General features: G+C 35.8%; 1 protein-coding gene across 8 annotated transcripts in view; it reads left to right on the top strand.

The window, feature by feature from the left end:
• The window catches only part of LOC148950561 (protein turtle homolog B-like), a 380,785-nt gene that overhangs the window by 351,611 nt on the left and 12,755 nt on the right, over positions 1–16,419 (top strand). For 6 of the 8 annotated variants that reach the window (XM_089092492.1, XM_089092489.1, XM_089092487.1 and 3 more), the window contains 3 exons: positions 3,359–3,439; positions 9,620–9,805; positions 14,349–14,576. In XM_089092492.1, the coding sequence (XP_088948618.1) occupies positions 3,359–3,439; positions 9,620–9,805; positions 14,349–14,576 (495 nt within the window). The remainder of the gene's footprint in view (positions 1–3,358; positions 3,440–9,619; positions 9,806–14,348; positions 14,577–16,419) is intronic. The other 2 variants (XM_089092493.1, XM_089092490.1) reach the window with 1 other exon arrangement.

Here is a 16,419-nt window from a genome sequence, read left to right as displayed (position 1 = left end):
ACATCCTCCACGGAAAGATTCTCACGAGTCAGCCCGTCCTCCAGCCCCCCACCAGAAAAAAATCCTTCCTGAAAATGTCGGTATACTTCCCAATAGCCAATACAATATGTAAGTAATATGCAAAGTTGATAACTTGCAGCCCTTCCCCTGGGAACTTTGGGGGATTTTGTCATCCTAAAAGACATATTTATTCAATTTTCGACTATGCTGAACAAAATGGCTATCTCAAAATTTTGATTGGGTGACTTTGGGAAAAAAATGAGCGTGGGAGGGGGCCAAGTTGCCCTCTATTTTTTTTGGTTACTTAAAGAGGGCACTAGAACTTTTAATTTCCGTTCCAATGAGCCCTCCTACTATATTCTAGGACCACTGGGTCAATACGATTACCCCTGGGGAAAAGAAAAGAAAAAAAAATAAATAAACACGCATCCGTGATCTTTCTTCTGGCAAAAATGCAAAATTCCACATTTTTGTAGATAGGTGCTTGAAACTTCTGCAGTGGGGTTCTCTTATACGCTGAATATGATGGCGTGATTTTCATTAAGGTGCTATAGCTTTTAGGGGGTTTTCCCCCCTTTTTTCGAAAATCAGCAAAATTTTCTCAGACGCGTTACTTTTGATAGGTATGACCAAGCTTGACAAACTTATATTTTTGAAATCAGCATTAAAATCTGATTCTTTTGATGTATCTATTGGTATCAAAATTCCGTTTTTTAGAGTTTCGGTTACCATTGAGCCGGGTCGCTCCTTACTTACAGTTCATTACTACGAACTGTTTGATACTGAAACAAGATGAGAAACAAGCGTTATTTACGCAAAAAGCAAGACTTAACGCTTGTACCGCCCAATTTACGTTCATCATTGAGGCAAGTATTTCGATAATCAGTCGGGCGGTCCAATCCTTTGCTATTGAAAAAATATGGAGTAGTGAGAATGTGTCAAGATTAAGTAAGAAAAGTGGTGTTTTTCGAATCAGAAGAATAGAGAATTCTATTTGTGTGTCACTAGTCAAATAAAGGGAAAATATATAACAACCTAGGATAGCCTAATTGGTCTTTCTAAAAATATTCTTCTATAGTTAAGGTAAATAACTAATGATTTGAAGTGATTAATCTTGAAGAATTTTAAAAATAAACATATTAGTGTATAGCTAAGAATTTTACATTTCAATGTTATATGCATTTCTTTTCAAATCCTATTTGGGAACAAGATCTTATGGTTATATTCTTGCATAGTTTTGCTCATTTAATCACCGTTTTATTCCTAGTTTACTTTTTTTTTTACCTAGTTTACTGACAATTAATGGCAGGGTCTGTCTTATGCTACAGAAATCAGGGAAGCTATACTTTCTAGATCTACAAGGTGATATATTTTTTCGCTCATTTTCGGCTGATTTTTCACTCACGCTCTTTGTATTTAAACTTGGCACCTGCTAAGTGTTAAAACTGCATACCGGCTTCAAAGATCGTGCATTAAGAATTGAGTTCCCGCGTCATCCTAATACTTTAAGACGCGTAAGTTTTCACAAAACCAACTTAAAGAATCAGATTTCAATTTTGATGTCCTTGGTACATTAAGGAGGATTCTTAGCAAAAATATTTTCTTAATTTTTTGTCCTCTATGCATTTTTCTTTTTGTGTTTTTAAACTGTCTTATTAAGAGTCTGATCCTCCAGGGTCGTCTATTAGAGGAGTGGTTGATGAGCCTGAAAGGGACCCTAGCAGCAGTATGGCGTGGTTCTGAACCGATTAAGCATGCCAATGTACCTCCCCCTTCATAGTCTTTTTTAGAAATGAGGTAGTCTTAAAGTGCTGTCAAAGATGTGTTTCTGCTTCCTTGTCTTTCTGTATTATGTTGCTTTTAGTAAAAGGAGTGAAGTACAATTAAATAAGCTTGATAGACAATGGGGGCTGGCAATCTCTTTAGGATGCACAGAGGGTTCACAAATCGTGGCTGTAAAACGTGTCGTATCATTCCTAATAACCCACAAATTTATGTTGTGCACAAGGTAGACAAGGAAAACGTCTAGTTTAATGGAAATACGGTGGTTCCTAATAGATTAATTCAGTGAGTTACTCTCGGTATTTACCAACGTGCTTGGGGCAAGGTAAGTGGATTATTTTAAAGTTAATCCTCTTTGCTTCTTATTATTTACTCCTTTACTCAATCTTGTTGAAAATTAGGTAAAACTCTAATGAAATGTCTATTACGAAAAGACAACGCAACTAAAAGAGGATAAAATATCTATTACGAAATGTGAAACAAAGGTCGTCTTTATGCCAGGACCGAAATTATTAGTTTGCGACACAAAATGGCAGAATCTGGATTCTCCTGTGGAACAAAAGAGTGCCAAAACTTTGAATTTCCGTCGAAATAATCTACTCCCTATTCTCTTGACTACTGGTTCAATATATCTTTGGTGTTAAATAGATGAAATAGAAATGCGCAAACTAAAAAACACACATCCGCTTGGACCGTCCTTCTTGGGAAATCATAACATTTTCTAGTTTCGTAGCTAGGGCTTCAAAACCTCCGCTGCAGTGTTCTTCGAAATATTACTACTTAAGCTGGTGCAAAAAAGGATATGACAGGGCTACATAAGCGAAAATGTGCTTTTCTTCAGTTTTTAAAAGGGGGGGGGGGCTGCAAACCTCCAATTTAGGGTTTCCGACCATGATAACAATTATATGCTTTTAATTCGAGGTACCACTCTTTTCTAGGGTTTTCAAACTCTTATCCAAAACTCCCAGAAGCTTATTTTTGTCATTACTTTTGTTTAATATGGATAATGCATACCGTTCTAGAATCGGTGTCAAATGAAGATTCTTATGGATTTTAAAATCTATTTAAAAACGTATTATTTTTTAATTGTCGGATAGAACGGGTGAGGCTCATCCTTTAGTTGGTTACAGCTACTGCTGCAACCAGGAAAAACTTAAGCTTTTCTTAAAATTTATGTCGCAAAGTCTGTGATTTTTGCTTTTTGTACTATTGCCTATCGATATATTGAAAAAAAAGAAAAAAATCTGTGATTGTTGCTTTTTGTGCTATTGCTTATCGATCTTGCTTATAAATTTATTCACCTCCTTTCATATAGAGCTCAAAGGGCTTTATATGAAAGGAGGTGAATTGAAGGTAATCGGACAGATTATAAATTTCTCCTCTTTTTCAAAACAAGTCTCAAAAAGCTTAAAAAATGGAGTTAACAATATATTTTTTGCCTATTGTCCAGTTTTGTTTTATTTTTTGAAATGGCATTCCTTTTTCATGCACAAATAAGTTAATCTTCTAATTTTATTATAGTTACAGTGTTTATTGTCTTGTTTATTTTGCATGATTGTTTTTCCTTTTCTTATAGAAATCAAAGATTATTCTGTTGTGACGCTACCCAAAGACCCTTTTGGCATGGAGTATTATCCTAAGTTAAATATTCGTTCAGGTTTGTTTTAATTCATGTTTCTTTTATTTCCTTTTTTTGCTCTTTGTTACGCTATCGAAGAGACTTCACATGAGCTTAAACTAAATAGCTGTTTTTACCCAAATATTTGGGTCAGTAGCCATTTCTACATAAATTTGACGTATTTAAAGATAACTGCAGTACTTTAAAATAGACATAAATAAATTTAGAGATTTTTAAAATGTTCTTTTAAGACGTTACTGCGACACTGTAAGCCCATAGTCAATCCTCCTCTAAATGGGTACCTGGAGAAATCTGGAGGGAAAACACTGCGAGCGTCGGAGATTTTCCACCTTACCACGCATTTCACTCCCGGCTGAAGGCACTGAATCAGGAGGGTGGTACCTGCGCGACGCAGACCATTGGTCAGCAGGCGAAAAAATTATGTTTAAGCTTACTAGTAAGACAAGGGTTGCATTTGTATAATACGAGACGTTTTGAATTAACGCGAATGAAAAGAGGAAAAATATAGTAGTTTCTCAGAGGTCACCAATCGATCCAGTGATGCTAATAACCAAGTTAGATGCATCGGACTGATGACCCTCAAAATTTACTTGTGCTACATGTTCTTTTTCTGACGAGCAAAATATTGTACCCTATAAATGGCTAAAATTATTAACAATATACCCCCTAACATTGTATTGTACGATCCATGGCTTAAAGTGAAGAAAGAAGGTGTAAATATTTCCAAAAACATTATTTCAATTACTTTTTTCGTATCAAAGAATTAAAAAACTTATTGGAAAAATGACAAAAATCAACAACAAACAACTTTCCCTCCTAGCATGGATGATGAAAAGCCACAAATAATTTTATATCTCCATTTAATAAAATAGAACCCCTCCCCCTTCCTGTACTTAAAAAATCCCTTTTTTGTACCTTCTTTTTTTTTCGAAGAAATCACAATTTCTGTATTGTTACCAATGTGTCAATGGCTAAAGTAATGGAATATCGATTATTATTATTTTTTTTTATTATTATTAATCTGGCTGTGAAATTCCGTATTTTATACATGCATTTTCATATTGTTAATTGTCAAATTCTTCCCAAGAATAGACTTGGAAAGCCCTGAACTAAAATTATATATCAGAGCCTTTCTTTTGACCCCGCATAGAAAATGTTCTTGCTTACGCCAATGAACCCTTCCTGGTACCCACAGGCTGATCAGCGAAATATCCACTTACTAATAGAAAATATTTTGAATGTTTTTATTTCTCTTGAAATCATAGAGGAAGAAACTCACTCAGTGCCGTTAATTACCAAAATTTTGGAAGGGGGGGGGGGGCAAATGGATTATATGGAAATACATAAAAAGGGCATTTCTGAATAAAAATACTTCCAAAAAAGGTACTTTTTGAAATATAGGGGGGCACATATCCCCTTCCAAATAACGCCACTGAACTGACTGAGTGAACACACAAAACAGAACGGATTATTTTGTGACAATCATAGGCAGCGTGATAGCGCTGCCTAAGTAAAGAACGATGTGGGCACAATGTATTATTTTTTTTTCTCCATACCCGGAAACTTCATATCGAAGGAGTTGTCGTAGAAACTTCAAAAAGGGCTCGTTCGATTGGAAATTGGAGTGGCTAGTGCCATTTTTAATAGTCGAAAGTGATTGGAGGGCAACTAGCCCCCCTTCCACGCCCACCATTTCCTGAAACACATCCGATCAAAATTTTGAGATAACCATTTTGTTCAGCGTAGTTGATTTCCAGATAGAAATTATTTTTTTGAGGAGGACACTCCCCCACAGCCTTCAGGGCAAGGGTTGTAAGTTATGCCCTGGGGGCATATAAGGTTTTTATAGAAGGTGTTGTCGTAGAAACTTCAAAAAAAGTTTCGATTGGAAATTCAAAGGGCTAGTGCCCTTTGAATTTTCTCTCTTCTCTGAGTTTTCGTTTTTAATAGTCGGAAGTGATTGGAGGGCAACTAGCCCCCCCCCCCCGACACCCATCATTCCCCCAAACACATCCAATAAAAATTTTGAGATAGCCATTTTGTTTAGAGTAGTTAATTTCCAGAAAGAGAATATGATTTCTAGAAAGACCTTCCCCCCACAACCCTCGGGGTAAGCGTTTTAAGTTATGTCCTGAGGGCATATAAGAACGATGTTGGCAGGATAAATCATTTATTATTTTTTTCCTTTAGAGCACGCACTTCACATCGAAGAAGTTGTCGTAGAAACTTCGAAAAGGGCTCATTCAATTTGAAATTTGAGTGGCTTGTGCCCTTTTGAATATTCGAAAGTGATTGGAAGGCAACTAACACCCCTTCCACGCCCACCATTTCCCGAAACACTTCCAATCAAAATTTTTAGATTATGTTTCTGAGGAGAAATTATGTTTTTGAGGAGGAAACTCCCCCACAGCCTTCAGGGCAAGGGTTGTAAGTTATGCCCTGGGGGCATATAAGGTTTTTATAGAAGGCGTTATCGCAAAAAGTTCAAAAAATGCTCATTCGTTTGAAATTCCGAAGGGCTAGGGCTCTTTTTAATAGTCAAAAGTGATTGGAGGGCAACTAGCCTCCCCCCCCCCCACGCCCATCACTCCCCCAAACACATCCAATCAAAATTTTGAGATAGCCATTTTATTCAGCCAAGTTTTAAGTTCTGTAAATTCGGTCTTTGAGGATGACAAACCCCTCAAAGCCCTCAGGGTAAGGGTTCTAAGCTATGGCCAAGGGAGATATAAGATTTTTATAGAAAGTTTCGTCGTAGAAACTTCAAAAAAGGCTCATTCCATTATAAACTTAAGCTACCTGGGGCCTTTTTAATAGTTAAAAATAGTTGGAAGGCAACTATCACTCCTTCCATGCCCACCATTTCCCGAAACACATCCAATCAAAAATTTGAGATAGCTATTTTGTTCCACACAGTTAAAGTTCAGGAAATTATATTTTTGAGCAGGGCACTCACCCCAAAGCCTTTAGGGCTAGTGTTATAAGCTATGCTCTGGGGTCATATTAATTGGGGGTATGATATTTTTATTGAAATCTTTGTCATAGAAACTTGAAAGAAGGCTCATTCGCTTGAGAATTATAAGGACTAGTGCTCTTTTTAATAGTCGAAAGTGATTTGAGGGCAACTAACCCCCTTCTCACGCCCACCATTTCCCCAAACATATCCAATCAAAATTTTTAGATAGCCATTTTACTCAACGTAGTTGAAAGTTTTGGAAATTAGGTCTTTAAGGAGACAACCCATTTCCCACACAACCCTCAGGGCAAGGGTTGTAAGCTATGCCCTGGGAGCATGAAAGGTTTTAATAGAAAGCGATGTTGTAAAAACATTAAAAAGGGCTCATTCAATTGAAAATTGAAAGGGCCAGTGCCCTTTTAATAGTCGAAAGTGATTGAAGGGCAACTAACCCCCCTCTCACGCCCACTATTTCCCCAAACACATCCAATCAAAATTTTGAGATATCCATTGTATTCAACGTAGTTGAAAGTTCTGAAAATAAGGTTTTGGAGGATGAAACCCCCCTCAAAGCCCTCAGTGCAAGGGTTGTAAGTTATGCCCTGTGGCCATACAAGGCTTATATAGAAACTTGTTGCAGAAACTTCAAAAGGGGTTCATTTGATTGGAAATTGGGGCTCATTGGTTGGATCATTTGGTTGAGAGTAATTAACCCCCCTCTCACACCCTTCATTTCTCCAAACACATTCAATCAAAGTTTAGAGATAGACGTATTGATCAACATAGTTGAAAGCTCTGGAAATTATGTGTTTAAGGATGACAAACCACCCTGAGCCACCAGAGCAAAATTTGTAAGTTATGCCCTGGGGGCATATAAGGATTTTGATTATAGAGTTGTCACAAAAACTTCAAAAGGGGCTCTTTTAATTGGACATTGAGAAGGTTAGAGCTATTTTAAATAGTCGAAATTTATTGGAGGGTAACTAACCCCCCTCTCACGCCCACCATTCCCCTAAACACATCCAATCAAAATTTTCAGATAGCCATTTTGTTCAACGTAGTTGAACAAAATGTAGTTGAACGTGTTGAACAAGGCCAGAACATAATTTGCACTTTACTGAAAAAGATACAAATGAATGTGCATTGTCAGTTTCATATACATATACTGATATTTAGTAATCAAAATGTTAATATTATTTGATTTATTAAAGTTATGAAAGTAAAAACATTTATATTTTTTCAGTAAAATGCAAATTATGTTCTGGCCTTGGGAAGGCATCGGGGTTTTTAGCCCTATTAATGTTAGTTTCTCCTCGTTTTGAGTTTGGCTCGGTTATTTGTTGTAATTTCTGTTCGTTATGGGTTTCATTTATTTATCGATGCTGATTTGTGGTAGTTTCACGCTTGGTAGATTATTTGATTTGTTTTTTGCTAATTTTTTGTTTAATGGAGTTCTTTACTTTTCTTTGAAAAACTTATTTTGTGGAATTTTTTTTTTTATTAATTTAGAGAATAAAGCGTAGAGAATCCAAGAAGGGTTTTAAGAAATTCAATAAGACGACGTGTGAAAATTAAATCTACACAATACTTAGGAGATGTTAAAGGTTGACCCCCTATAGTACAATCAATACGAGGAAGCTTTAATTAACAACAACAAAAAATCCACACAGTGGTGTCAATTCACCAAAATTTTTAGGGAGGAAATTTCCATTTTTCGTACGTTTATTACTGTTAATAAACGTCCAACACCCTTTCATAGGCAGCGCAATGGCGCTGCCTAAGTAAAAAACGATGAAGGCACAATGTATTATTCATTTTTTGTTTTTTTTTTGTTTTCCATACCAGGGCACTTCGTATCGAAGGAGTTGTCGTAGAAATTTCAAATTTGCACTTTACTGAAAAAAATACAAATGAATGTGCATTGTCAGTCTAACACATATACTGATATTTAGTAATCAAAATGTTAATATTATTTGATTTATTAATGTTATAAAAGTAAAAACATTTATATTTTTTCAGTAAAGTGCAAATTTTGTTCTGGCCTTGGGAAGGCATAGGGGTTTTGAGCCCAACTTATGTTAATTTCTGCTCGTTTTGAGTTTGACTCAAACAACATTTATATTTCTTCAGTTAAGTGCAAATTTTGTTCTGGCCTTGGGAAGGCGTAGGAGTTTTGAGCCCAACTTATGTTAATTTCTGCTTCTGCGTTTTGAGTTTGACTCTGTTAATTATTGTAATTTCTGTTCGTTTTGGGTTTCATTTATTTATCGATGCTGATTTGTGGTAGTTTCACGCTTGGTAGATTATTTGATTTTATTTTTGCTCATTTGTTGTTTAATGGAGTTCTTTACTTTTCTTTGAAAAACTTGTGTTTTGGAAAAACTTTTTTTTAATTAATAATGAAAAAGAAGAGTCAATGTATAAAGTTTTGTAGTAAAATGAATGATCTAGGTTTAAAATTTGCTGAGACTGGATTTTTCCTCAATATATTATATGGATCAAACATTTTTCCGCCTAGAAAAACATGAGGAGGGGTCAACCTGAGGGCAATATTATTTGGGTTTGTCGCATCCCTTGACTTGCTTGGGCTTTCGGCCCTCGTCAACCAAAGGGTGGGAAAAATTTAATAGCAATAATCCAGAAATAATAAAACAATAAAGTAAATGATGAAAAATGTCGCCAAGACGAATTAAAAATCATTCCTATTAAAAGTGAAGTTTTTATAATTATCTTAAACTCAGCAAAGTCACCAATTTTTCAAAAATTCTCCAAATTTTTTTCATCTTGTTTAACCATATGAATGGACTTGTTTTTATCAAAATATATGTAGGCCTTTGTATTGTCAACGTTTTGATGCTAAAAATAAATTTATTAACAAAAACAACATTCATAACATCTTTCTAAAACTGTCAGGAAGACCAATTGGGTTGTCAGTGATGGTTGTTTCCAAGTTTTTTTTTGTATCTGTAAAAAAAAGAAATCTACTTTTTTCTTAAAAAACAAATTTCGAAAATTCCAGTTTTAGAATTAAAAAAAGATCTAATCAAATCATTATTAGCTTCCCAGAAGGTAACTTTTTAACCTACTCATAATTTTGTACAAAATTTTCTGCCAGCCTCATACTCTCCAGTAAAAAAGTTCAAACCTATGGCTTCACAAATCACGGAAACAAAGATGTGGCCCAAATAGAGAGGAGGGCTCTAGGCCTCTTTAACATTAACACTAAAATGATACTTTTTTAGGCCCCAAACCTAATCCGCCCCACAACTTAACTATCAGCGAAGTTCAGGGTGGCTATCTTTTAAAATGGATTGCACCAAAAGAAGATGCAGCTGCAGTGGCTTACTATACGGTTGATTACCAGGTAGATACCACATGGAAAAGGCTGAGCAAGATGGAAATAATGCCAAGCGAAACTTCCTTTTTTGGTATGTTCAATTCTATTAAGAATAGCTGCTTATCTACGAATTTACTGTTTTCTCTAAAACCCCATCGACTTATTTTTTAACATACTTTATGCTTGGACTTTCTCAAAAGCTATTATTACTGCATATAACTCTAAACTTCTATACTTTTGCTAAATTGCCAAAAAAAAACAAAAAACTGTTATACATTACTGAGGTCTAATCGAGGTTTGAGGGTCAGTGATATCATTATAATAGAAGAAGACACAGTATTAGAAGAAACAATATTTTGCATTGCAAGTTGCTTAGTAGCAGTGTATTAGAAACAGTGCTCAGTTTTCACTACGGTTTAAGTGCTAGATGCATTTGGGCTCTTTTAATCCATGCCAAATTTTTGACGTAAGACGATTGGGGTGCTTCGGCAAATCCTTGAATCTATTAAATAAAAAACAAAAACAATTTTTTTCAACTGAAAGCAAGGAGCAACGTTAAAAGGAACATAAATTATTCCGTATATGTGGCTACTTACTCTCAATAACATGCTCTTTACGCTAAAGTTTTTCAGTACTTTTAAAAATGCTTTCGTTCTTAAAGAATTGGGACAAATAATCAAATTTTACCGTAGAGAGCGCAGTATCAAGGAGGGGGTAGCCGCTTTCATATACATAATAATTTCTGTTCTTTTAACTTTTATTGTTGCCCCTTAAGTTTTAATGTCGCAAATTTCATAACTTGCGGCCCTTTCCTCGGGGGGGGGGAGGGGGGGGGGCTCACGTAATTTCCAAAGGCATATTTATTGAACTTTTCAACTATACTGAACAAAATGGGTATATCAAAATTTTGATGCAAGGACTTAAGGGTAAAAAAAAGCCCAAAAGGGGGGCTCGTTGGCCTCCAATATTTTTGGTTACTTAACTAGGGTACTACAAGTTTTAATTTCCATTCAAATAAGCCCTCTACTGGTCTTATAGGACCATTGGTTTGATACGATCAACCATGAGATGTTTTCCCCCTTTTTCAAAAATCGGGCAAATTTTCTGAGGCTAGTAGCTTTTGAAGGGTAACATTAAACTTAATGAATCTTATTTATTTAGAATCACCATAAAAAGCCAATTCTTTGGCCAATTAAAATCAAGCTGCAATCAAGCCATTCTAATTGGAGATAAAGCCAAGAAAGATAGTATGAGTGAGAGGCAAATGTATCTTTTGTTATCAAAATTCTTTTTTTTTGGAGTTTCGGTTACTATTAAGCCGATTCACTCCTTCCTTACAGTTCGTTACCATAAACTGCTTGATTAAAAAAAAGTGAAAAAAAAAGCGAGAAAGAAATTTCGACTTCACGGTAGTGCTGGGAGACCGATTTGTCACTCTAGCAAGTACCTTCGGAGCTTAGGAAGTTAGTCCATCACCAGAGGCGTCAATTCATGAAAATACAGTGGGGGGGGGGGGTAATCCTGTTTTTTTTTTCAATGTAACAAAAATCAAAAATGTACTTTTCAATAAAAGTTTCACAACAGGGAATTTTTAAAATCTAGGGTAGGGAAGGGGACAAAAAAGTATAGGCGGAGCCAAACCTCAGACAAGCATTTTGAATTGCTACAGCTAAATATATTAATTATGCGCCGGATGGATTTCGGTTTTACATACTCAACAGGGAGGTAGAAATACGGATCCCCTGGCGTTTGATTTGTAAAGCTTAAAATACGGAAAATTTTCTTATTTCAGTTTAGGAGTTCGGTTCATTACAGTTTCAGCTGAGGCCGAAGAGACTTTTACTCTAAGCTATAAATAGGGAATATGTACATAAAAAAATCGATGAAGGAGGGGGGGGGGGAGGAGATGCTTATTAGATTTTGGTCCTTTTGTGGAGCAAAATGACACCGCTTATTGAAAGTAGTCTAGTTTTAAAGATAGAAATTACCTCGGTCACTAAAAACCTTGGTGTCAGAAAAGATAAAATCGACTCTCAATGGCAGCTAACGAAAAGTTGAAAGTGGTAGCTTTCTATACATATTCACTATGTCTATAGATCCAATAAGGAATTTTCTCAATGTAAAACATGTTTTCGATTTCATTGCTTAGGGAGCAACATCAAAGACATTTCTTTTGACTTTTTTGCGTATTAGATAGAGTATATTTTTGTGATCAAGTAGTTCGTGGTAACGAACCGTAAGTAATGAGCGACCCGACTCAATAGTAGCCGAAACTCTAAAAAACGGAATTTTGATACCAATAGATATATCAAAAGAATTGTATTTTTATGCTGATCCCAAATATATAAGCTTAATTAAGTTTAGTCTTACGCATCAAAGTTTTAGAGCCTGAGAAAAGTTACCTGATTTTCGAAAAAAGGGTAAAACACCCCCTAAAATTCATAGCATCTTATTGAAAATCACACCATCAGATTCAGAGTATCATGAGAACCCTAGGCAACTAGGCCCCCTCCCACGGCCCTTTTTTCTCAAGATCGTCCGGTCAAAATTTTTGGATAGCCATTTTGTTCAGCATAGTTGAAAGGCCGAAAATATACCTTCGGATATTTCATGACCCCCCACAGCCCCTGGGCAAAGGTCTTAAGTTACAAAATTTGCCCATTGTTTACGTTTAGTATTTGCTATTGGGTAGTATGCATACATTTTTCGGGTGAGGGTGGCGAATTTCCTACAGGTGGGATTTTCCACGGGGACAATTTGTCATGGGGAGGGAAGTTTTCAGGGGGTGAATTTTTCAGGGGAAATTTTACACTGGTGCAATTTGACAAAATTCCTATAAAAGATTCTTCTTATGTCTTGCTTTCTCTTTGTCGATTGAATTTTACACGTGGAGATGTTAAGGGTAAGTGTTCGGAGTGAATTTTCACCAGGATTGAATTGTCTAGAGCAGTGGTTCTCAAACTTATTTAGACACTTTACCCCTTTTTACCCACAATGTACTTTAGGTACCCCTTCTCAGTTACCGGTACTAAGTAAACTGCAGCTAAAACATAAATAAAATTGCCAGTCCTAGAATTAAAGGTTTTTTTTATTTTTTTGTTGGCTGGCCATGTACCCCCTGAAAAATTTTGTATACCCCCAAGGGGTACGCGTACCACAATTTGAGAACCACTGGTCTAGAGAATAAATCGGTCAAGAGGAGGGATTTTTCCATGGAGGTGTAGCCCTATTTCCTGGCATTATTTAAAAAACTAAAATCAGAAATTAAATTTAAAAAAACAAGTTTTTTCAACCGAAAGTAAGGAGCAATATTAAAACTTAAAACAAACAGAAATTATTACCTATATGAAAGGGCTCACCCCCTCGTCAATACCTCGCTCTTTACGTTGAAGTTTTTTTTAGTACTGTCATAAAAACTATTTATTATAATTAAACCCTTTGTGATTCAGAGGTCATTCTTAAAGATTTGGAAAAAAATTAAAACTTTGGTTTAAATAGCGAGGTATTGACAAGGGGGGGGGGCCTCATATACGTAATAAAAACATACGAATATAGAAGTTCGTTACATAAGTAAATTCCCAAGTTACGTATTTTTATTACTTATAAAAACGTTCGTAAACAGAATTAAAAGTTATAGTGCCCATTTTAAATAGCAAAAAAAATGGAAGGCAACTAGCCCCCCTCACCTTTTTTCTCAAAATTTTGAGAGAGCCATTTAGCCAAAAAAAGTAAATTAATATGCAAATTTCGTTTTAATTATTCATGAACGGTGAGCCAAAATCAAAACCTGCATTAATTCACAAATGTTCAGAAATTAAATAAATAAGAATTTAAATAAATAAGTTTTTTTAACTGAAAGTAAGGAGCGACATTAAAACTTAAAACGAACAGAAATTATTCCGCGTATGAAAGCGGCTGCCCCCTCCTCAATGCCTCGCTCTTTACCCTTTGACTCTTTCTCACAACTCTATTAAAAAAAAATTAGCGTAAAGAGCGAGGCGTTGAGGAGGGGACCGCCCCTTTCATACATGGAATAATTTCTGTTCGTTTTAAGTTATAATGTCGCTCCTTACTTTCAGTTAAAAAAACTTGTTTTTTTATTATTTGATATCAAACAAAAACAGGCCTATGGTATGGCAAATATGAGCTATCGCTCTCTTCAAAAATGCTACAAACAAATCATGTTAAAATATTAAAAAGCAAATTAACTATAAAACCTAACTGAGTATCTATTGGTGTTACGTTTCCCACCTAAGATATTCAAAATATTTGACTTATATTGCTTTTCAGGTAAAATTGTGGGGTTAAAACTAAGCTTTGGAGAGAATTGAAACCTCTGCTGCCCGTGGCTCTGTCTCTTCAGAGAGTAAATTCCTGATTTTGATTTTCACGCATCATGTTGTTTTTCTTCTCATGTTTTTATTTTAAAGTCCGAGCTATGACTTGCTTGATTTAAGCCCCATTATCCTTGAAGGTTATATTGGGGCTTCTCTTTTGGCAAGGAATTGGATATTGCTCAAGATTGTCGCCTCAATAAAGAAAGTTTAGAATGCAATGAGGATTAAAGTTTTCCCCACACCTATATGGAGATACCCTCTACATAAACTATGCATATAATTTTTTTTTTTTTTCAGTGAAAAACTTATTGCACGGAAAATCTTATTTTTTCCGGGTGAACGCGCACACATTGACAAACCAAGCAACAAGTGAAATAATACGATTTCAAGTTCCTCAACAAATGAAAGATAAGGCCGTTACTGCAGGCGTCGTGGGAGGGATTTTGTTTTTCATTGTTGCCATTATCCTTAGTGTCTGTACGGTGAAGATTTGTAATAAAAGAAGAAGAAGAAAACAGGAAAAAGGTATTTTCATTTTCAGAATTCTTCTAATTCTTCATGAAATACCTATATATAATGTCGTGTCTCGCGTTAACCAACTGGCACCGAAATTAGAGCCGAAAAAGGTTACCAAAAAGATGGTAACATACACTTGAATATAGCAAAAGGAAAACAGAAGACATATTTTCTTAGTTTTTTTTTTTTTTTTAATAGAAAACCACACAGGTCTATAATTATCCTTATCATAAAGCACTGCAATTAGAAGATACTGACTTTGTGTCTTATGATGACCATTAAATGACCCAGGCCGCATAATGATCCTGTGACCCAGGCCACTTCGACAGTGGCATACCTGATAGTCCTAGGTGTAAATTTAGGATCAAGTTCAATTTATTTTATTCAATTCAATTTATTAAATACTACAATAATTACATAAGTATGCACTTAGGCGCTAGAGGTCCCAAGAAGCATAGCTTGTGGAGGACCTTGTATCAATAACAAAATCAAATCAGGGAAAAAATACAACAATATCTCGAAAATATAACCACAATACGAAAAAATCAACAACAAAAAACAAACAAACAAACAACCGCTACGCACAAACCTTAGACTCAATTTTCTCCAAACTGAAATTTCCGGATTTTGCTTAAATTCTAAACCATTAACAGTAATATAAAAAACGGGGTTCTAACCTGATCCAACATAATAAGAGAAGAAAAAAGAAAAGAAGAAAAAAAACTTGGTAAAGTAAAACGGAGAAATAGATAAAGCAAAATAAATAAACAAATATAGAAAACGAAAATACTTGAAGGCTTAAGAGAATATTTTTTCTGCTAAAGAAACAAGAGTTTTTAATAAGAGAAAGTTCACTGGGAATAGAGTTCCAAAGTGCAATTGCTCTATAAATTGGTGACCTCTGAGCCGCTGAGGATACCCTTTTAGGCAGCCGAAATTTGTGAACAGAGCTCCAAAGCAAATTCTGGCCCTTACATGTTGATGCTCGATCGAAGTAGGATACCATGTTCGGTGGAAGCGAGAAATTGAAGGCTCTTTGAGCTAGTTTTAGGTTCTGCTTCTTGATGACCACATCTAAGGCATCTAGACCAGTTTCACTGTAAAGATCAGTTGTAGGATAGAGTCGGAGAAGGCAAAAAGTTGCCTTCACCTCTCTATTCTGTGTTTTTCGGAGTTGCCGAAGGGAAGAATGGTTAGTATTGCCCCATACAGTGCAGCAATAAGAAAGATAAGGAAGGACAAATGCATAGTAAAGAGAAAGCATTACATCGGGAGGAAGAAATTGATTGGCACGATGAAGCATAGACACTTGACGATAAATTATAGAACGTGTATAGGGAATATGAGTGTTGAAAGAAAGAAAACAATCGTGCATACCAAGAAGCTTAACACAAGAGCACTGGGGAATTATATCATCACCATAAAAAACAAAGATTGTTGGGGTAGGTTCAGACATGTGGTATGGAGTTCGAAAATGAATAATGCTACTCTTAGAGCTGTTCAACGGCATCCCGTTCTGTTCACACCAATCACGCACATGGTTGAGCAGGAGCTGAGCCTTATCAACAGCAGAGGGCAGATCATTAGCAACCACAAAAAATTACTATTGTCTGCAAACAAAACAGTGGGAATCAAGGTCGGGAGATGGAGGAAGGTCATTAATGTAAATAAGAAAGAGGAGTGGTTCCAAAACTGGACCTTGGGGTACCCCTTTAGAAACCGAGGCTAGATCAGAATATTTCCCATCATAACACACAAACTGTGATCTATTAGACAGGTAAGATTTACACCATTCAAAAGCAATTCCCGAAACTCCAAGTAGAGACAGTTTTCCCAGCAAGACAAAATGATC

The sequence above is a fragment of the Artemia sp. Qi Xiang Cuo genome, chromosome 7, assembly GCF_049724085.1.
Source record: "Artemia sp. Qi Xiang Cuo chromosome 7, ASM4972408v1, whole genome shotgun sequence".
Lineage (NCBI taxonomy): Eukaryota > Metazoa > Arthropoda > Branchiopoda > Anostraca > Artemiidae > Artemia > Artemia sp. Qi Xiang Cuo.
The sequence above is the reverse complement of the archived record's forward strand: the minus strand, read 5'-3'. Positions and strand labels throughout refer to the sequence as shown.